Below are 22,892 nucleotides of genomic sequence, written 5' to 3' on the forward strand. Positions count from 1 at the left end.
GGACTGTGACATTCATTTCGCGTCTTAGGTGGAAGATTGTAAGTGAGGGGCGGTCTGTCATGATAACCGTAGTGTCAGTAGTGCTATAGAGGAAAGGTACCTGTTGTGCTAGCAAGTTAAGGGAAAGAAGTTTGCCACGAATGATTAGTTGTTTATGCTTCTAAATAAATTTCAGTTGTTGGTGATATTTGTTGCTTTAATTGCAATCAGCAACTATGATGGTAAGTGGACGTGGGTTGCCAACCGCGAATCTTGACAGCGGCGAGAGACAGTATTTCCGTGTTTTCATTTTCCTTGTTTTAATCTTTACAGGACGGCCCAGATGATAGCACAGTGATTCTCGGTGATGAAAACAGGAAGGTAAGCAAACTTCGTAAGAAAATACGCGATAAATAATTCTTGGATTTGTGGTAATTTTTAAAAATTGACGGTGTTAATTACGTGGACAAGTTTGTAGAAATTGTAATCTTGATTATAATTATGTGGTAATACATAATGACTGAAGACAAGTGCCATCAGTGAAGTCAGCCAGTGTTTTCATGAGATATATTGCTGCCTTAATTTTTTTGTGGCAATCTCCTAAAGAATTTGTCACCCAGGAGTGATTATACACATGATCTTTAGTATATTTTACCATGACTGTTTGCTGAAACTACACACTCATTTTTAAAATATATTCATCGAATTGAAATTGGAAGTTGTCTGTAATTGTCTTGACAGTGTACACTAGGCAGTGTTTTGTTGTGGTTTGTAATTGATTTTCTTAATAATAGTTGGTATGTTATTAAGCCATAAAGAGCATAGCTAGAGATGATGAAATGAATGATACATACATACATACATACATATACATTTGCGTTTCAGATTATTCACAAATGTGCACAGGCACAGAATATAAAACATGTCAACAAGCCAACAAGACATTGGAAACTTGTACATTCACAAACAAAATCACTAGCATATATAATCCATACTTGTCAAAAAAACACATAAAATTGTTAAAAGGAAATACAGATTGCAGCAAATACACATACAATAGTTAAAAAGCAATACAAATTGCAACAAGTACACATACAATAGTTAAAAAGCAATACAAATTGCAGCAAGAATATATAAGCACAGCCAAGGACATAGAGTTAAATGAAGTGTACACTGTCAGACACCTCTTGACAGGTCTTGACAGAAAAGCAAGAATTCCTCAACAGTATAAGAAGGGTTTTGAAGCAATACATCCTTTAGTTTCTCAATAAACTGTTTTTTATCATGTACCAACTCAATTAAAAAATCAGGCAAACTATTAAAAACTTTTACACTCATACAATAGACCCCTTTTTGCCTCTTTGTTAGATGCGATTGAGGAACATGAAGGTTTCTAACTTGTCTTGTTGATTTACCATGAATTGTATGATTAAAAGTATAATGCCCCAGATTGTTTACCATTAGTATCATTAAAGATAAAATATATTGAGAAGCCAATGTCAAAATTTTTAATTTTTTAAAAACTGTTCTACATGATTCTCTGGGTTTCATTCCCAACATTATCCTGATGGCCCTTTTTTGTAAAAGAAAAATCTTCTTAGCCTCCCACGAGTTTCCCCAAAATACTATCCCATATCTCATAATTGAATGAAAGTATGCATGGTAAATCATCTTTAGTGTTTCAATATTGCTATACAATTTCATGTTTCTTATTGCAAAGCATGCCTTGCCCAATCTGGACAGCATCGATTCAATCTGTGACTTCCAATTCAGGGTCTTATCAATTTCAATGCCCAAGAATTTAACGTGGGTTTCCTCATGCAATATCTCATCATTAAACTTTAAATGTATAGACATATTATCTCGATTAGTTGTATCAAATTTTACCACTTTAGTTTTCTTCAGATTTAGAGACAGGCCATTAACTGCAAACCAACGGCTTAAAGAATTCAACACTAAGTTAGACCTTACTTGGATTTCATCAATATCAATACCAGACACTACTATGCTTGTATCGTCTGCATACAACAATAACCTATCATCAGTATTTAATGCTGATGACAGGTCATTGATATATAAAAGAAACAGCAAGGGACCCAAAATCGAGCCCTGCGGCACTCCATATTCAACAATCTCCCATCCTGAACAACATTTTTCATTCCCATTAGTATACAATTCCATTCTTTGCCTTCTATTTCCCAAATATGATTTCAACCATCTTAAAGTTTTACCACCAAGTCCATATACAGCCAACTTGCTCAAAAGGATATCATGCACCACACAATCAAATGCCTTTGTCAAATCACAGAATATTCCTAATGAAAGACAGCGTTGTTCCAAAGTTTCTAATATATGATTAGTTAAGGCATAGATTGCAGATTCTGTACTTCTATTTTCTCTAAATCCAAACTGAGCAGATGAACCTACTTTGGGTGTGAGTAATGAAATGACAGGCAGGTTTACACTTCCAGATCTGTCTCATCTTGAACTCTTTGTTCAATCCAGTTTTTGGCTATCAGAATGTTGAGAATTACTGGTATGATTCAGTGAATCTGAACTGTTTAATTACAGTGGTATAATAGAGTCACATAACAAGAGTTTTATATATATAGTCATGTTAGTATGCGTGACTATAGGTGGGGTTTGGATTGGTTAATGGATTTATTGACCGCTTATATACTCGTACATGACTGGGAACTACAAGCAATTACGGTGCTATTACTGATCTATACACTTTGCAGATCTCTACAGCACATGCTAAGCTTCAGTCTTCTATAGTCTTCCCTAGTTGTTAATTGGCAACAGCTCTCAGCAATGGAGATTCTTCAGCTTCTGTGCTTGTGCCATTGCCTGCTGGCTAATAGTACTCACAACTGAATTCATTAAGTCAAAGTCAAAGTCACATTGCGACTGTCAGTCAGTCAGTAAGTCAGTCTTTGTGTCGAGCCCCATCTGGGGTTCATGACAAAATATTTTTTACTGTTTGCGAGTTATGGTCTTGTTTTTGAGGGATGCCCTCTCTGATGAGAGGATGGGTCTGCCTTTTGTATATGCTGCTGGCCCTTGCCAGCACTGTCTTTCTTGAGACTGAGTCCCTTGGGACTCGCGACCATATTTTGCTGTCTCAGATTTGAGACCTCCCTTTTTGTCGCCTCCTATGACTCGCAGGGTCACGGTGGAGGCATTTGACCCCGCCTCCACACATGTTATGATTCATTGTCAAAGTCAAAGTCACATTGTGACTGACGGTCAGTCAGTCAGTAAGTCTTGGCATGACCAGATATTTATTACTGTTTGACAGTTATGTCACAGTTTGTCAAACACATGATGACACCCCACAGAATTTTGCCCCACAGAAAGGGGATGCAGATCAGTACACGGCTATAAGTATTTATATCCTTATAAATCGTAATAAGTATTCAGACTTATGAAAACAAATAATTCATGCTGAATAAAACTGTCAATGATGAACCCTTGTGTGTGTGTGTTTGTATTACAGACTATGGTCATGAAAGATGCATGTTGACAGGATAAATGTTTAAAAAATTCGAAAGTGTTGTACCAGAAGACAGTTTCTTCTATTGTATTAATAATTTATTTCAACTATAAGTTCAAGAAAGTATATTTTGTATTTAATCTGCATTGAAATTATTATATTAATAAGGCAGACATTTTTCTCCTCTTTTTTGTGTTTCAGTTTGATATTTATGCTTGATTTGTTGAGCAGCTGATACAGGTTCTTGGGGAAATTGATAGTTTCTTCATCAGTTGTTTTTAGGCACTTCCTCTAACTAAGAGAGAAACTCAGGTTTCCTCTGTGACCTTGAGGTTCTAGTTGACTTAAAAGAGTTACTTGGAACTACACTTCACAAAGCTAAGTTACTATCTGCATGGCCCATCAAGCAAGTACGGCACTTCAGCTGAAGCATGAGTCTGCTGGATGTCAAATTCAGATAGGGGGATGCGCAACTGATCAGAGCCAATTGCAGTGCAAGGTCTAATATGGCTCACCCCTTCAACTAATGAACTCTGTGGAGCACAACCCTCCTCCATTAGAAATTGAAAATCATTCATATGCTCATGACATTCCCTATGTTTTATGGAATGTGATGGTTCATTATTGTGTTCATTCATTCATTCATTTCCTTTATTTTCCATATATCCATACAGGCAAAAATCCTAGGATGTGGAAATAGTCCATTTGATTATAGATGTATACATGTAATAGATTACATAAGTCACACAACTAAAATAACACAAGAGGCTGCCTGCAGACACTGTCTGAACCAAATTAATCCATTCCACATCTTCCCACCCTTTTGCTGTAAGATCCATTCTAACATTGTCTTACATCTCTGCAGATATAGGTAATGTTTTCTAACTGGTCTCTTCCATTTACATTAACCGCATTAATGAACATTTAATAATTCATTTAAAGAGCAATATTGTATCTTCATTATCTATCAGTTGTCTCAATTCGCATAGTAACTAGGTTATGGGCTGGACATTTGGGGTTCAGTTTCTAACTGGAGTAAGAGAATGTTCTCCATCATATCCATACTGGCCCACCCAGCTTCCTGTCCAGTGAGTACCAAGTATATGAAGGGCATGAAGCTAACCACTTGCCTCCATCCAGTGCCAAGGTCAAGAATTGTGGAGATATGCCTTCATGTCATAGTGCTTAATGACATAGCAGGGTACAGGGATAACTTTACTTATGCAATATGTACTTATTACATTAGATTAATATACTTTGATTGCACATCACTCTTGTGTTTCAGGTCATCTGTTTCATGGGTCCATCAACTTATTCACCACTCATAAACAACAAAACTTAGCATTATGGATTATGGTCTGCAATATGATGCTGTATAGTCTGGTAGATGATTAATGATGTTCTGGAGGAATTTGGTGCCCAATCTTCAAGGAAGAAGAGTAAACTGTGCAGGGAAACTCTTCCCTGAAAATTGGAAGCAGCACATTCCTCGGAAACATCTGTGACATCTGCCAAATAACATGGTGTCACATTCTAGGAGGCAGCAGACTTCATGATCACACCACCATTAAGAAAACCTCAAGTCTCACAGAACTTTTAATGAGTTCTGATGGAGTAGGTGTCTAGTATTTTGTGGGTGCCTTCAGTGCAGAAAACTTTGCATTAGTCAGGAAGCTCAACTGAAATAAATAATATTATATATCAGCATCCTGTTGCCCTGGTTAATCATTTAATTTAGGGGGCAAGGAATAACCATCCATAAAAACCACAGAAAAACACATCAGTCTTAACATCATCTCAGTGCAAAACAAGAGTGCATACTCGCACAGACACTCCACACTGCAGTCACCATCACTCCCCAATCAAATGTTTTCTATGGCCTCTTTTCCTTTGATATGAAATTGACCACTCTTCTTTACCTAGTGCCAAGGTTAAGAATGTGTCTTGCCCAACAATGGTTGTGAGGGTAAAGGTAAATCTAGAAAAAAAATGAGATGGTGTATTTGAAAAACTAAATATTATTCTCTTCTTTTATGTATTCTCATGCAAATTTTGGGGGAAGGTTGGGGCTCACTTTAGATTTTATATTCACTATTCGCCAAACAAACCTGAAGTGAGGGTTTCACTATATTAAACTCCACATCATTTATTTTTATTTAGGATCGTTTTACAATCACTGTCATTATAATTATTATGTATTTCATATTTGTAGCCTGGAAGGTCAGAGACCGTGGATTTGACTGATAATTCATTAATGGTTGACATATCAGATGCACTTAGTGAAAAAGATAAAGTGAAGTTCACAGTACATACCAAGGTAAGATGGTTATGTAATAATTTTCTGGTGAGGGATTTGAATGTAATGAAGTTAAAGATTATGGCCTTCTGTGCTGTGGTGTCTTGTAGTTTCGTAGTTAGGTACCAACATTTCAGAAGCTCCTGGTGCCTCCACCTTCAAGGTAGAAGAGGTTCCTCCTAATTGTCGATGCCTTTTTACCAACCTACACTTCTGTTACATCACAGAAGAACATAATCTTGTTAGTCACCACTGTGAGAAACTCAAATCTCACATATTGAAAGATATTTTTGCCCAGAAAGCTCATCTTATAATTTAAAATATCTACCCAATACATCACTTTCTTGTTCTGGACTTCAAGACTAGAAACATTTTCTTGACTCTTTTAATCTAGTTCAGTAGATGAATGATTGTAAGTAACATTTGACTGTTTCCTGTGACTGATGACACACTGTTTAGTCATTTTTTTTTCCAGACAACTCTACCAGAATTTCATAAACCAGAGTTCCTTGTAGTTCGTCAGCATGAAGAATTTGTATGGCTTCATGACAGATTTGAAGAAATTGAAGAATATGCTGGCTATATTGTAAGTACAGTTAATTTATCTTGTCTAATGTACATGTGTGAAAAACGGTGAAGAGTAAATCTTAAGTCTTTTATTGTTGTTTGTAGTTTACTTAATGATGCTGTCAACTTTGCAGACTAATAGCTTGAATAATAGTTTGATAGTGAATGATGAATGGGAAAGGATTTGGAAGGAAGTGATCATAGTTTAATGGTGGTACCATTCCAACAGTTGATTGGTGGGATTGAGGAAATTGACGATAAACCTGCTGCTCTACTTGAGATTCAAATCGAGCACCTCCTGGCTACAAGTCTAGAGCAGTACCATTAGATGAAGCTGGTCAGTTTTTTGTTATGATAGTAATAATTCTCACATTTGTTTGTGGTAGTATTTTTTATAGACTTGATGGCAAGTTTCCCAAGCAGGTAATCGTTGCGTATGTGATCTGAAGCTCTCGCGGCGGTGAGTATCAATCACTCATTCACCTCTGTTTTTAATGCAACCAAAAAATGTTCACAATCTCTTTAATTTAAAATAACATTAAAATGATACCAATTGCTACATGTTTCGGCCTTACTTGGCAATCTTCAGTCAACTATTCAGTTTTTGAAAACTGTTGCACTCACTAGATCTTAAGTCAATATATTTCCATGCTACTACATTGTCGTTGTTCACACTAAAATATGTTGGAGAGCAAAGCTCTATCTCCATTCCACATTCTTATGCTTTTGAGGTTTGTGCCACCTCCTTCTGTATGTTCTCACCAGTTGGGTGTATGTCCCCCAAAAGGAAAATAACACGGACAGGAGAGAGAGTTTTTTCTCAAACAAACATATTTCAGTGTGAACAACAATAATGTAGTAGCATGGAAATATGTTGGCTTAAGATCTAGTGCAATGCGATGGTTTTCAAACAGTGAACAGTTGTCTGAAGATGGCCAAGTAGGACTGAAACGTGTAGCAGTTGATGTGATTTTATTGTAATTTTAAATTAAAGAGGGATTGTGAGCATATTTAAATTGCATTAAAAGTGGAGGTGAGTGAGTGATACATCAATGCAACTGGATGCTCAAATATAATATGTGTCAAGATTGTCTGTGATGCTGACAGGTACCAACATTTTGGAGGTTCCTACAATATGTCTGTACCTATATACCAAACTGTATAGGGTCATATCCCAGAAGGCATCTTGATTTTTACAGTTCTTATGATGCTGGATGATACAGATAGCCTTTGTGTCTGGTGTGTAGAATTACTAGTTTCTGAATGTCTTATGGCTGATTTAATTGACTGTGCAGTTCATTTAGATGCCAACCAAATGTTACTCTGCACTGATTAGCGCACATGCTTCATATTCAGGACATCCTGGACTCCTTGGCTATTCTAACAGGTCATTTTGTGATTTTCTGTAATTCCTTCACCAAATATTGGAGTTACACCATCAGAAAGGTCATGACTGCTTCCTTCTACATGCTTTTCAGATTCATCTTTTATAGTCATCCTCCCATTTGACACCTGCACATTTAAGAAAGAGTTATAAAGAATGTAAAGAAAAATGTTCATGCCGCATATTCTTCAGTATTTGCTTTCGCTTTAATTTTTCTGAAAATTTTGTTCACAGGTTGTATAATGGTGTTACTATTTCAGTCAGGTATGTTGTGTTTGTTATGTTGCCATAATTGTTATGCTATTGTTACTGCTATTCAGATTCCTCCAGCTCCTCCACGTCCAGACTTTGATGCATCTCGCGAGAAACTGCAGAAATTGGGAGAAGGGGAGGGAACAATGACCAAGGAAGAGTTCAATAAGATGAAGCAAGAATTGGAGGCGTGAGTTTCATTTATGGCATGTTTACATTTAGTTTGTGAGGGGATAATATTAAAGTAGACCTTAGAGAGATATGGTATGAAAATGTGGACTACATTTGACCGACTTTGGATGATGTCCAGTGGTGGACTTCTGTAAACATGGTAATGGACCTCTAGTCTCCATTAGGTCAGGGAATTTCTTGACCAGTCAAACAACAGTCACTAGCAGGCCGCATTGGTTAAATTTAATATATTTTACGCTGCTTGGTACTGGTATTGACATAGGGGGAACAACTGTTTGTCACAACAAGCACTAAAATAACTGCTGGGTCTACTATGTGTGTCTCATCTTACTAGGGCCCTCCAAAGACCCCTGACTGTAAAGCTGGAACCAAAATCACCCTGATGAGGCAATCGTGATGTGGCTCTAACCATGCAAATATAATTAGTTCTGTGTAGATGAAACTCTTGGTCTCTTGCCTTAAGGGATGAAAGATCATATATTGAGGGTGTTTTAGAATGGGTGCTGAGGGGAGTTTGTACCTATGAGAGGGGAAGTAATGGGGGTGGAGAATGTTACAGAGTGAGGATTTTCTAAATTTGAATGCTTCACCAAATGTAGGGTAATCAAATGGTGGAGGAGATGATGCGCAGAGTGTATAGAATACAGTTGAGATCATAAGGGAACCTGAAAGGAAGAGACCACTTGGGAGACATTTGCAAAGAGCAAGGAGAAGGGTAAGAATCAGGATAGAGCAATAAGATGCTTCAGTTTACATTAATATATAATATTTCATACCAGGGTAATACCAATTATGTTTACCTTTCAGAGAATATTTGGCAACCTTCAAGAAAACTGTTGCAATGCACGAAGTGTTTCTTTGTCGACTAGCAAACCATCCTGTGTTCCGAAATGACCATAACTTTCGGGTCTTCCTAGAATATGACCAAGATTTGTGTGTGAGAGGAAAAAACAAGATGGAAGTTCTTGGAGGATTTATGAAATCTTTTACTAAGACCACAGATGAATTTCTACTTTCAGCTACTGTCAAAGATGTCAATGATTTTTTTGAAAAGGAGAAAAATTTTCTAATTGATTACCATACACATCTCAAAGATGCTACAGCGAAAGCAGATAGGATGACGAAGCGTCATAAAGGTACCTACTTTTGGATATGTCAACTTCCTGTAAAGTTATGGAAATGTGTATTTTGTAGTGACATTACATTTGGAGCTGGAGTAGCTCAGTCACTGAATAGAGTAGCTTTGGGCTGAACAGTCAAGGTTTGATTCCAAGCAGGGGCAGGGATTTTTCTCTTTACTGCTGTATTCAGAACAGCACCTGGGCCCTCCCCGCTCAGTATTCAGTGGGGACTCAATAGGTATAAATCATTATGAGCATGAAGTTGGCTGCTCATCTCTGTATAATGGACCTTTAGCCTCAGTGCAATTCATTTGTTTTCATGGTGGGATGTTAGGTACAGAGACAACTTTTACATTCAGAACTTTGACATCACATAACTTTAGCAGTTGACACATCATCATTTAATCCTTTAATTGCAGATGTTGCAGATTCATACATTAAAATATCAACTGGCCTTGTTCAACTTTCAACAATAGATAACAGTGACCTTGAGAAGTTCTTGACAAAGGTAGCAGAAACATTTGAAAAAGCTCGTGTAAGTTTTTGCACCTGACGTTTGATTCTGCTGTTATAAAAACTTGGTTGGAAAGCTGTGATCCAGTTTGACTGTGTATATTTTTCAAATGTATTCCATTTTACTGGGTTTTCAGACTTTGTCCATTGTTTGGTATTCTGAAAACTAGAAAATGCAATGTTTTGGAAACTGGAACTGTTTCCATGCTAAGGTGAGGAAGGAGGGACTAGACGTTTGATTCTGCTGTTATAAAAACTTGGTTGGAAAGCTGTGATCCAGTTTGACTGTGTATATTTTTCAAATGTATTCCATTTTACTGGGTTTTTATACTTTGTCCATTGTTTGGAATTCTGAAAACTAGAAAATGCAATGCTTTGGAAAGTGGATCTGTTTCCATGCTAAGATGAGGAGGGGGGGAAGACACCTACTGTGTTAGGTCCCTTAGAAAGAGCTAACCTCAGTCACTGGACCCTACACAGTAAGTGTCTCCCCATTCACCAGACAAAGGAAACAGATCTATTTTCTAAAACATTGTATTTTCTAGTTTATAGAATACCAGATGATGGACTAAGTCTGAAAACCCAGTAATTCTGAGTGTTATACACCATCATCAGAACCCTTTAGAATCTACTTGTATTCTCTATGCTTTTGCTTATCATCTCATATACAGGGTGATTCACGAAGTTTTACCCCCACTTAGGGATGGCATTCCTGAAGTAATTTGATACAAAAAATTTTAATATTCTAATGGTATCCAGCTCATAATTAAAAAGAGATACAGTAATTTGAAAACTGGCGAAAAATCTTTTTTTCTTTGAATTTCAGTCAAAACAAATTAGAAATACAATACAAACACATTTTAATCGTTAATGTTTTAGGAAAGAAGCATTCTAAAACCAAATATTTTTTTCAGTTTCTTAATTTTGCGTTCATGATGTGTATTTGTATCAGCCGTCTTAGAGTGCACACAATTTCACCTTTCTCTTCACCACATGTTTCGGCACTAATGTGCCATCTTCAGGTATGGTTTTGTTTACGTCAAACCATTACACTGTATGCCATCATGTCTCCTTTATAAAATGATTAAATTGTAAGTATGTCATGTATAATAATAACATTTATATATTAAAACTTCTCAAGATTTATTATCTATACGTCGCACTTCAAATTCGTGAGTTACGTCAATCCTCTCCTATGGGAGTACTTTTCCTATATTCTTGTGTCCTTCCCTTGTGACTGCGTGCGTTGTATTGCTGAAGATGGCACATTAGTGCCAAAACATGTGGAGAGAAAGGTGAAATTGTGTGCACTGTAAGACGGTTGGTACAAATACACATCATGAACATGAATCAGTGCAACAGGACGCTAAAATATAACATTCTTAATTTTGCATTGTGCAACATTTTTCATCGATTTTATGTTACAAAATTACATTATTTTCAGCATCCCATTCTGTAAATATACCAATGGTTGAATATCACACCCTTCTATCAGTTTGTTTCCTGTAAACTATAGTGCTTTAGAAGATGACTGGCTTTACATAAGATTTTCAAAAATGCCTCCCTGCATGTCAACACAACGCGTTGCACACGTACGAACCGCGCTCATAGCATTTCGCAGTCCCACACATTTGTTCCGTATTGTCATCGCCGCGTCCAGAATATGTTCAAGCAATGCTTCACATGTTTGTACCTTTACCTGGTACACAATGTCCTTCATCCAGTCCCAAATGCAATAATCTAATGGCGTTAGATCTGGCAACCTGGGGGGCAAGGCGTTACGGCCTCCGTGACCAATCCACCGCTGTGTGGAATGCCGATCCAAGTGAGCTGCTACTGCGCAGCAGAAGTGAGGAGGTGCCCCGTCATGCTGAACGTACATCCAGCTTCTTGTTGCCAGAGGAACATCTTCAAGTAACTGTGGTAATTCTTCTAAGAAGTGGAGGTAAATTTCACCAGTTAAGCGACCAGGAAAAATGAACGGCCCGATTAGCTGATCATACAGAACACCACACTAGACATTGACACTGAATCGGTGTTGAAAATTCGATTCTATCGTGGCTCGGGGATTATTGTCTGCCAAAACATGTAAGTTGTGACTGTTGTTGACCCCGTCCCGTGTAAACTGTGCCTCATCGCAGAACATTATCAAGTGGTACAACTGCCAATTTTCATTTAACCAGTTGCAGAACTGCAGATGAAGAACACGGTCTCCTGGTTGTAGGTGTTGTACTTGCTGTAAATGATAAGGACGCAACCCGTTCTCATGAAGAGTCCTCCACGCCATGGACTGAGAAACACCGAACCGCCGAGCTAGACGTCTTGTACTGGCACGCGGACTGCACTCTACAGCATCAAGAATGTTTTCTTCTTTGCACAATTCATGTTGAGGATTTCGTTCTTATTGTATACGAACGCTCGGGAGAGAACCAGTTTGTCTTAATGTGCTGAATATACTGCTAATGGATTTAGGATTCAGAATCCTGCAATTAGGATAACGCCGGTGATATTCAGCAGAAGTGGCTCTCACATTTCCATCACATAAACCCAAAACAAACACCATATCGGTGTATTCCTCAGTGGAAAATGTGTACAGCATCTTAACTTCACAAAGTCACCAACACAACGTCCTGTTTACTACTGGATTTCTCTGCCTAGAATCGCTAGCCGGCCTGCCTTATGTGCTGACACAGCTGACTGGAATGCAAGGTCGCCCAGGAGGGAAGCATAGCACTGCATTCACAATGATGTGTTTCGAAAATCTATCGTTACTCCATAACTATTGAAAATCGACCACAAGTTTATAAGGAAATTTTGCAGGAAATAACCCCAGGAATATGTTCCATAAGCTGGGGTAAAACTTCATGAATCACCCTATATGTATTTATTGCAGATACAAACGAATCACATTGCATGAAATCTTAATTATTTTTCCCTGTAGTTTGTCAAGTAGTCACCATATGATGAATGTTTCAAATAAAGATGGTTAATCTTAATGACACTTCCGTTTATGTTAAGTATCAAATCTAGGTACGATGGGCCATTAAAGAAAAACAGTGATGAAACGTGATTTACGCTTCATTTAAGGTTGGGTTTATATTTTTCTGATACAGATCAAAATTAATTTTACTAGATATGCTTTTTATATGAATGCCTAGTAACACATTTAATCGATGACAGTAAAAAGTAAACTGAAGTTTAAAGCAAAATTAATTAACACATTCAGATAGAAATCAATCTCACGCATGAACCACGTGTTACAAATGCTAAGGCATGAACTGATTTACTTGCTGGTCTGTACAGGTATTGACATAGTAAAAAAAAAGAGATATCAGCACCTATCAGATGAAAATTTAATTTAATTTAGAGCTGTTTCAGCTCTGTGGTCTAGTGGTCAGAGTTCCTGGCTACAGATCCATAGGTCTGGGTTCGATTCCCGGCGCTACAAGATTTTTTCTGAGAAGTAGTGGGTCTGGAACGGGGTCCACTGAACCTCATTATGATAATTGAGAAGCTATTTCAAGGAAATAGCGGCTCTGGTCTAGAAAACCGAAATTAACGGCCATGGGGATTTGTTGCGCTGACCACGTGACACCCTCTATCCGCTAAAGTTGGCACTAACTTCACTGAAAACGTACGGTCGCTCGGTCAGTATAGTTCATTTGCGGACTGAAACCATGGAGCGTGTTTGTTTGTTTTTCAGGAAATGCTTGTTATTGCTGTCACCATTGCAATTGGTGTTGTTGCTGCTTGGCTAATGAGATATAAGAAAGATTCAAAATAATCTACTGTAACTGTTTTTCGTAAACCTGTAAATCGTGTAGTTTGGTTATTACATGATAGATATTAGTATAATATTGTGGCTGTAGGTGATGGTAATGTGATTATACAGTAGAACTTGGTTATAATGTCATCAAAGGGACCTAAAAATAGTGTCGTTGTAACCGAAATGGGCACTTCCACAGTAGCCTTATGTTAGTCACGTAAAAATCTACCAAAAACCGAGTTAAAATGTTGCATTTTTTAGTGAAATACGTAGTTAAGTACAGACTAACGTAACATTAACGTGGAATTGCCCAAATGTGTAATATCAAAGACATATTACAGCGCTTTTCACTGACAATACACACAATATTTCACGAATCACTTTAACTTTCTCTTCAATGCTTAAAACTTTCCTTTTCATTGCCATGTTTTCGCTACTGCACTTCTCTGGGTTTAGGCAGGAACACTATAGGGTAAGTAGACAATGTGAGGTCCTGTTAGACGAGATTCTAGGAAAGGAATGCAGTTAACAACCTGCCGCTTCCTCTTGCACTATTCACGCAGTCCCACCCCACACCCTTGTTTTCGCATAAAACCCACGGTCCTCTTGCAGATCGCGGTCGTATTCTTCCAGGACAGTCACGTCAGCAAGTAGAGAAAGTGAGGGTGGGCAGACACATCGAACTTTCCCACGATATCAGAGAAATTCAGGAATGAAAATGACGTTACATACGAGGTTGATGCATTTGTGCATGTCGTACTAAGCAAGGTATAAAAACAGTTGCTTTATGAGGAATTAGTTCGTACCATTGAATATTTGACGCAATAGACAAGGTGTCGCAGAAACCGATGTTGCTATAACCAAGTTTTACTGTATACTAATTCTTCTCATAACAGATAGAAGAAGAACGGTAGCAATCATGATATACTCAGTGTATTTGATGCCCTTGGCTTCAATTTGTTGAGCTATTTATGTTAGCTTAAACCATACCGTTATTATTAAGGTATTTCTGCATGGCATTCATTTTCCTCATATCTGGTAAAGGTGAAGTTTCATGAATGTGAGGAATCTAGATTCAATTCCCTATACACGGTGTGTCCAGGTTCTGTTAGGACTGTGTTCATTAAAAATACAAGACATGAATTATTTTCAAAATTTCAATCTTTTTATTCAAAATAGTCTCCTTCTGAATCAATACATAGCTGGAATCGATTGAAAAGTTTTCGAAAACAGTCACTGTGCTCTTTTTGTGGAATCGCATTTAAAACTGTGGTACATTCCCTTTGGATGTCCTCGATGGTGTTATGACAGTCTCTTTCATTGTCAACTTAACTTTCTGGAACAACCAGAAATCTGCTGCAGCCAAATCTGGTGAATATGGAGGATGATCAAGGGCTGTGATCCCTTTTCTGGCCAAAAATCGCTCCCGATCTTCGATTTGAGGGGTGGGGCATTGTCATGGAGGAGCGACCAGGAACCTTGCTCTCGATATTCAGGTCGAATTTGAAGAATTCTTGCCCACAAACGATTGAGGATTCCGAGATAATAATCAGAATTCACTGTTTGACCTTCTGGCAGAAATTCCTTGTGAATGATTCCTTTGAAATCGAAGAAAACGGTTAGAAGTGTCTTCACTCGAATCTTTTGCATGTGCACTTTCTTTGGTTTTGGCTTCTTTGGTCTCAACCACACTGCACTCTGCCGCTTTGTGAGAGGCTCATATTGAAAACACCATGTCTCGTCACCAGTAACAATCGATTTTGTAAGTTTTGTAGCACTTTGGGCCGACCATAACATGTCTTTTGTAGTTTTCAACTCTGCCATGTTTTTCATTCCCAGACAGCGTGTGCAGTACAAAGCGCACACAGACCTTCCGTTTGCCCAAATCCTCGGTCAAAATTTGATGCGCAGTACTTTTTGATATCCCCAAAAGCTTCTCGTTGAGTCTTGCAGAAACACATGTGTCTGCTGCAAGGATTTCGGTCACTTTTTTCACATTTTCTTCAGTGCGACTTGTTCTCGGCTTTGATGGACATGGAGCATCTTCAGTATCCTCCCTGCCATCACGAAATACAGCATACCATCAACAAATGTTCAAGCGACTCAAACAGTCACTGCTGTACACTTTTCATCATTTCGTACTCTTCTCCAGCTGTTTTGCCCAACTTCAAAGAAAATTTGATGTTGGCTCTCTGTTCAACCGCCATTTTCCGACAAGTGTCAGAACAGTACTGTTACATTCAAGGTCAGAACACATGATGAGGCGATGCTTGCACTTTGAAATTATAGACAGCCACAGCTGAAACTTCAAGAATTTTAACAGTTTGAGGACCAGTCCCATGATATCATGATTTTAGGACACATTAGGTTGTTACACACTATACCTTGCTCTGGCGCCACCCAGGTTGCACGCAGCTGCGTAATAAAACTCTGGAATGTTTGCTTACTTGTCAGTAACTTGACCTCGCTGTTTTCTTAACCCACTCTAAAGGAAAATGCTTTGCTGCTCTTCAAGCTGTATGTATCAGCCAGTAGTTAGTGGTGGAGTATGGTTCAAGGACAGATTCTTCTCCGATGAGCTAGCTGACCTACCTTGTGAGACGCATAGTCATGGTGATTCAGAGAGTGGCAGTGACAGGGGAGAACAAAGAATTGTGGCCACAGACAGTAAAAGTGACAGTAGCTCCGATGATAATGTGGGTAATAACATTGCGGGGACAGTAAAGAATCTAAAAAAATCACAAAAATCTAATCCCTAATTCGAAATTGAAATATAAAGCATTTCTGATGAATGTGGCAAAGGCCTGGGCTACAGACCAGATGGTGGCGGCAGAACAAGAGTCAGGCACAGACTTAGTGCAACCGGGCCCATCAACTCCCACCCCACGCAGGCCTCATGTGGACCCCCCCCAGGGTGACTCTCGGATGATATGCAGAAACATGCCCTCATGAAAATTGTGAAGAGTGAACATTCCAAGGGGAAGCATCCTTCTAGGCAATGCCGTGTTTGCACAGTTCACAAAAAAGGGACTATGACTGTCTACATTTTCAAGTTCTGTGTAATGTCACTTTACAAAGAGGAGTGGTCCAGAAATATCACACCCTCAAGCCCTTCTAGGAGCATTGGTAAGTGTTCTCCAAAAATTTTAGTTCATAAAATTAATTAGGAGATTTTATATTAATTTTTAAAGTGAACAGTGCACAAGTTAGGATAGTAGGTTTAATAATGGTGGCCCCAGGGTGATTTAAATATTTAAATCGCCAGTCCTTAATGTGTTAACGCTACAATTCGGCAACAGATGGCATTGCAGGGCAAAATTAAAAAAAAATGAGTCATAACGGATCCTGGACACACTGTGTATACCACTAGAGATAGCCAAGTTTGCCTCATAGATTTACCCACTTCAGAAATGTGCTCTTTCACTATTTCTGACTCAGGTAGAAGTCAGGAAGATTTATAAGGCACTAGAATATGACCTACTTCCTTTCACCATGCATAATCTGTTATGATTCCCAACATCCATTCCATCAATAGCCCTGCACCACGGATAAACCTATAAAAGTTTACTGTTTGGTACCTTGTGACAGTCAGTAGGGTACAACAGGCGAACTAAAAAATAATGGGACTTGAGCCCCACAGAGATTTACAATAGTACAATGTACAGGACTGTTTCATTAGAGTTCTGACACATACTACAAGTGGAACTATCACCTAAGCCCAGTTTCTGTAGGTGTCCTTTTAGGTGCTTGCTACCATTCAGTCCAGAACCTTTTGTCTTCTCATCTACTGTCCAAGAACATAAAAATTGGAATGTACAAAACTATAATTTTGCCTGTGGTTCTGTATGGGTGTGGAACTTGGTCTCTGATGTTGAGGAGAATATTTGGACCGCAGAGGGATGAAGTGACAGGAGGTTGGAGAAAACTGCATAATGAGGAGCTTCATAACTTATACTCTTCTCTAAGTATAATTAAAATGATCAAGTCAAGGAGGATGAGGTGGGCAGGGCATGTAGCACGAATGGGGGAGAAGAGGAATGCATATGGGATATTGGTGGGAAAGCCAGAAGGAAAGAGACCACTGAGAAGACCAAGGCTTAGATGGGTGGACAATATTAAAATGGATCTTAGAGAGATAGGATGGGATGGCATGGATTGGATTAATCTGGCCCAGGAAAGGGCCCAGTGGAGGGCTCTTGTGAACACGTTAATGAACCTTCGAGTTCCATAAAATGCTGGGAAATTCTTAAGTAGCTGCAGATTTGCCTTCTCCTCAAGAAGGGCTCAGCTCCATAAGTATGTAAGTAAGTAAGTAAGTAAGTTCTTTTAGGTGATAATGAGGAGACCATGACTGGAGAATTAGCTGTAGCAGTTAGTTTTATATAATAATTTATCTGTCTGTAGAACTTAGGATATTGCTTATAATAGAGGTGATATTTAAATTTATGTTTGAAATTTCAGAAAATTGAAGGACGTGTAGCTTCAGATGAGGACTTGAAGCTCTCTGATACACTTAGGTATTACATGAGAGACTCTTTTGCTGCTAAGAGGCTGTTGTATCGAAGGTTACGCTGTCTGGCTAATTATGAAAATGCTAATAGGAATCTGGAGAAAGCGAGAGCAAAGAATAAAGACGTACATGCGGTGAGTATTGCTTTATTTCCAGTGGATTATACATAAATTTCAAGTCCTGAAATAATATTTACAATTAGACACACATCCTTATTTTTGTTTTGGTGCTATATCCTGTATTTTTTCAGCAAATTTTTTTTGTTTTGTTCTTTTTTATTTTTATACAGTAGTAAATATGGAGTACTGTAAAAGACTTGGAGCTTTTATGGTGACTGAAAGTGATAAAAACTTCTTGGGTAGCCAGCCATGTCAATTTGGGGTTGAAGTCCAACGGTTGAGACCTTTTGTGTCTTTATCATCAGAGAATCATAATAGACTGGTCACCTGTGAAAGTTTTATCATGGAATATCTTATTTTTTAAAGGACTGGTTGGAAGTTATGATTTGTGTAAAAGCTTTCTTGTTCTCTTGACCTTGCATAGTTCTTTGTATTATATTTGTTTCAGTTTAAGATACAGAGGGATAATCTAGGATTAGAATGTTGTAAGCCTTTCAGTGCACTGCTTAAATTTCTTTATTTGCTCAGAGTGAAATCTTTCAAGACTGTCCTTTCACTGTAGAGGCTATATATTATCATAAAGAAATGACAGGATATTTATGAATGATGAATTGCTAACCTCACTCACAGAGCACGTTTTATATACGAGGGCTATTCAGAATGTAACGTCTGGTGACCTGTTAACAAAACAAGCAATGAGAAAAATAGTTTTATTATATACAAAAAATATGTACATACTTAGGCTACTTCTCAATGTAGTCACTGGTGGAATTGAGGTACTTGTGTTGGGGAATAAGTTTTTGGATGCCTGTGTCAAAGAATTCTGCCACTTGTTAGCTCAGCCATATTTTGACACCTCTGTCAACTCCTCATCACTGTTGAAGCACTGTGATTTCAACCAGTTCTTCAGGTAGGTAGATAGGTGGTAAGATGCTCAGAGCGAGATCGGGGCTCTAAGGAGAGTGGTCAAACAGCTCCCAGTTGAAATGCTTCAGCAGTGCTCGAGAGCAAGCAGCTGTATGCAGATGCACATTGTCATACAGGAACATTACACCAGATGTCAGCATTCCATGCCTTTTTTTCTAAATGGCCCTACACAGTTTTCTTAGTGTTTCACTGTTCACTTCTGACATTATTGTGGTCCCTTGTTTTATGAATTCCACCGTTAGCACTCCTTTCCTGTCCCAGAAAACGGTTTCCATCAGCTTTCTGGCAGGCAGACAACATGTTTAAACTTTTTGGCTTCTTTGGTGAATGTGTGGGTATCCATTGCTTTGACAGCTCTTTGGTTTCAGCATTCATAAATGGAACTCAGGTTTCATCACCTGTTACTCATACGATGTGACCGAGAAATTCATCGCCTACTTTGTGGTATTGCTTTAAAAAGTCAAAGCTAAAGCCATTCTCTGCATTTTCAGTACCCATCTTGCACAAAACTTGTGATAGCATAGCCTAGCTGTGATAATCTCATAGAGAACAGTGCTTAAAATTTGTGGAAATTCACACAAAAATTCTGTAATTGTGAAGTGCTATCTTTCACATATTTTTAGTCAACACTTTGGAGAAGATAATCACTCACAAGAGATGACCAACCACTTTACTCCCCATTGTGAACATTTGTTTGCTCATCTTTGAACATTTTACACTACTGTCTTACAGTTCCTTCACCAATTCCATTTTGGTCATAAGACGTGCATAATTGACATTGGATTTCCACAACACTCATGATTTTAGCATGAAGAAAGCAGATAACAGCGTGAATTTCACAGCTGGTGGGACAATCAGTCACAGGATACATCATAACACTCTGAAGATACAAGTACAGACACTGGGTGACCAGTCATGTGATGCTACCTCACATGCACGAGCTCTTCTCCCCTCCTGCATTAGTTGCCAAATGTTGATCACAATAGCCGAGCAATCTAAGGCATGAAATGTCTTTGCTCGCTCAAATGTTGAGATTGTGAGTTCGAATCCCACTTAAGGCATGGATGTCTGGGTTTATTCTGTGTTTGTGTTAGGTTGTGACCTTGCAACGGCCTATCCAAGAAATCCTACCAGCTGTCTAAAATTAAGAAACTGAAGTGAAACGAGCATATCACATAAGCCTTGTGCTCCAAATGGGAGCAGCAGAAATAGGAGGAGGAGGAGGAGATGACAACTTTCCAAATAGCCCTCATATTATTGTAGCATCCTCCTGCACATCACTAGGTATCAAGTGTTGCTGTTTCCACTGTTTCACCTGTGACATACCTTGAAGTGAATAACTTTTAGTATGTTTTGTAGAAAGATATGTTGCACATGAAACTATAGAATCAGTAACATATGAGCCCTTATATGTATAACCTTGACACCTAGAAATCTACATTTGTTGGGGGCAAGGCTGTAATGACATTGAAAACCAGGTCTCAAGCTGTAAAACCGTGATTTTTTATAATTTCAGGCACAGATCTCTTGTTACATATGAAAACAGACTATACATATTACATTGCATAGAATAAAAAATTTCTTGTACATTGAATACGAATAATGCTGAAAAATATTTCAAATAAAAGCTGTAGGTCTTAATGAGGTCTGCATTTTATGTTATGTACCATGTTTTGTATGATGATCTGCTTTTGAGAAAATTAATTTGACTTTCATGTAAAGGTTATATTTGAGGAAGGTGAACCAAAATAAAACTTGGCTGACAATTTTTAATAAAAATTCGCAAGATATCAGATTTAATTGAAATCTCCTTAGTAATGTAAGGAAAAGGCTCTTTCTTTAGGATAGCACACAAAGCAGTTGTAACTGTTTCCTTCAAATATCTCACAAGGTACAGGTATTACTCTAGATGTTAGTTTTCTCTCTTTCACCTCCATAATAATCAGGAGCATGAAACTTGGTGGTACAGACAACAGATCCTCTATGTAATTTAATTTTTATCTTCGTTGTTTATGTTTATTACATATGGTAACAGACATGATAGGTGTACCGAATGTTTTAGTAGAGCAGTTAGCGCTTGTGCTTCATAATCAGGATGTCCTTAATTGAAATGTTGACTTGGAGACTGACCATCCTAAGTGATATGTTGTTTACGTCAGTTCCTGCAAGCAAATGCTGGGACAGTATTTTAAATTAGCTACAGCCACTTCCCTACACACCTCTTCCAATTCATTGTTCATTAATCATCCTATCATTCAGTGCATTATAGTCTTCAATTGGAAAATCTGTTACATAAACCGGGAATAAATAAATGAAGATGATACATGAAGGGCTTTGTGGAAATGTAACATTTTTTATTCCACAACTTTGTATTTTGTATTATTTTTCTAGCAGTAACTGCTTGCATGTGAAAAGCTTGATATTATCTCAGTGTTTAATTTATGTTACTTATTATGTGGGAAACATAATGAAATTTTTTTAATTTCCTGATGGTGGCTATTTTTGCTTCCTAAGGCTCTGGAAGTGGCTGATGTAAGTAGAAAACAGCTGGAATCTAATTTTGGATGTTTTAGTTTAGTATGAGAAATGATGAAAGATTTGTCTGCAGTAATGAATCTAATTGGTTTGTAATTTGTAATGTTATTATACTGAAGTGCCACTAATTTTACTGTCTGTCTGCTTGCCCACCTCCCACTCTCTCGTCACCCACTCTTCAGACAGTTTTTATCAAGGTGCTTAATGTCAGTAGTTAATTCCATTCTGTTGCTTGTAAAATAAAATAATGAACTTTTCTGGTATTTTGAAAAGAATGTAATCCATATGGATATGTAAATATTTATTTAATGAAAAGACCAATGTTCTCTAAATCCTGTGTAGATGATCAAAAGTTGGCTAAAAGTTCTGTGAATATGTTATGACACCTAATTTACTTCACATGGTAAGGCTAGTAGATCTGTATCTGGATGTGTTTCCATTCTCTGGTGAAAAGTCTGGGGAAGCACCTACTCAGTTCTGTTCACTAGGAAGATTTAATCTTAGTCATTTGCAACTGAGTAGGTTCCTCTCCATGTCTTTACCTGAGTACAAAAAGAGATCAGTTGACAAAACATTGTGTGCCTTCACAATATTAGATGATGAACTAAGCCCATAAACTCAGTAATACCAAATATAATATACAGGGTGGGGCACAGAAACTTCCTTTTTGTGAAGACGCATTGTGAAGGGAAGGAAGTCGCAGGAAAGAGGGGATAGGCTTGGCGAATGCAGCAGTCGTGGAAGTTTCTGTCTAAGGCCCCTCAGTAGGAAACATGAGGTGGATGAGTGAGCAGTGTGCGTTTGCTGTCGAAGCCTAATTTTTGAACAACCATTCCTGTGTGGCGGTGCAGCGTGCGTTCTTCCATACTCACTTTGGAATTAAGCCCAGAGGTCCAGCTCCCTACCAGAAATCGATTGTTTTGTGGGTAGAGAACTTTAGGACAACCGGGAGTGTGGTGAAAAAATCGTCAGGACGACAATGGACCGTTACGATGCCAGAAAATGTGGAGGCAGTTCGACAGTCGATTTTGAGATCTCCAAGACGCTCCGCTCGCAAACATGCAATTGCCCTAGACATATCCAATCGTTCAATGCATCGAATTCTTCACGAACATCTTCATTTCCATCCCTATAAGATGGTTGTTATGCAAGAATTGTCACCACGTGATTTCCAGAACCGAATAATGGCGTGCGGAACGGTATTGGAAACCTTACCCCCTGACGCACTTGTTTTC

The 22,892-nt window shown here is 38.2% G+C and overlaps 1 protein-coding gene across 2 annotated transcripts in view; it reads left to right on the forward strand.

The window, feature by feature from the left end:
* Positions 1–22,892, forward strand: part of LOC111869277 (sorting nexin-6) — a 32,090-nt gene continuing 9,198 nt past the window's right edge. Inside the window, exons 1-9 of one of the 2 annotated variants that reach the window (XM_023860672.2) lie at positions 1–221; positions 313–360; positions 5,688–5,792; positions 6,247–6,357; positions 8,043–8,164; positions 8,974–9,302; positions 9,707–9,822; positions 18,028–18,210; positions 21,637–21,654. In XM_023860672.2, coding sequence (XP_023716440.1) covers positions 216–221; positions 313–360; positions 5,688–5,792; positions 6,247–6,357; positions 8,043–8,164; positions 8,974–9,302; positions 9,707–9,822; positions 18,028–18,210; positions 21,637–21,654 — 1,038 coding nt within the window. In that variant the 5' untranslated portion in view covers positions 1–215. The remainder of the gene's footprint in view (positions 222–312; positions 361–5,687; positions 5,793–6,246; positions 6,358–8,042; positions 8,165–8,973; positions 9,303–9,706; positions 9,823–18,027; positions 18,211–21,636; positions 21,655–22,892) is intronic. The other variant, XM_023860673.2, reaches the window with a different exon arrangement.

This window comes from Cryptotermes secundus, unplaced genomic scaffold (genome assembly GCF_002891405.2).
Source record: "Cryptotermes secundus unplaced genomic scaffold, Csec_1.0 scaffold124, whole genome shotgun sequence".
Lineage (NCBI taxonomy): Eukaryota > Metazoa > Arthropoda > Insecta > Blattodea > Kalotermitidae > Cryptotermes > Cryptotermes secundus.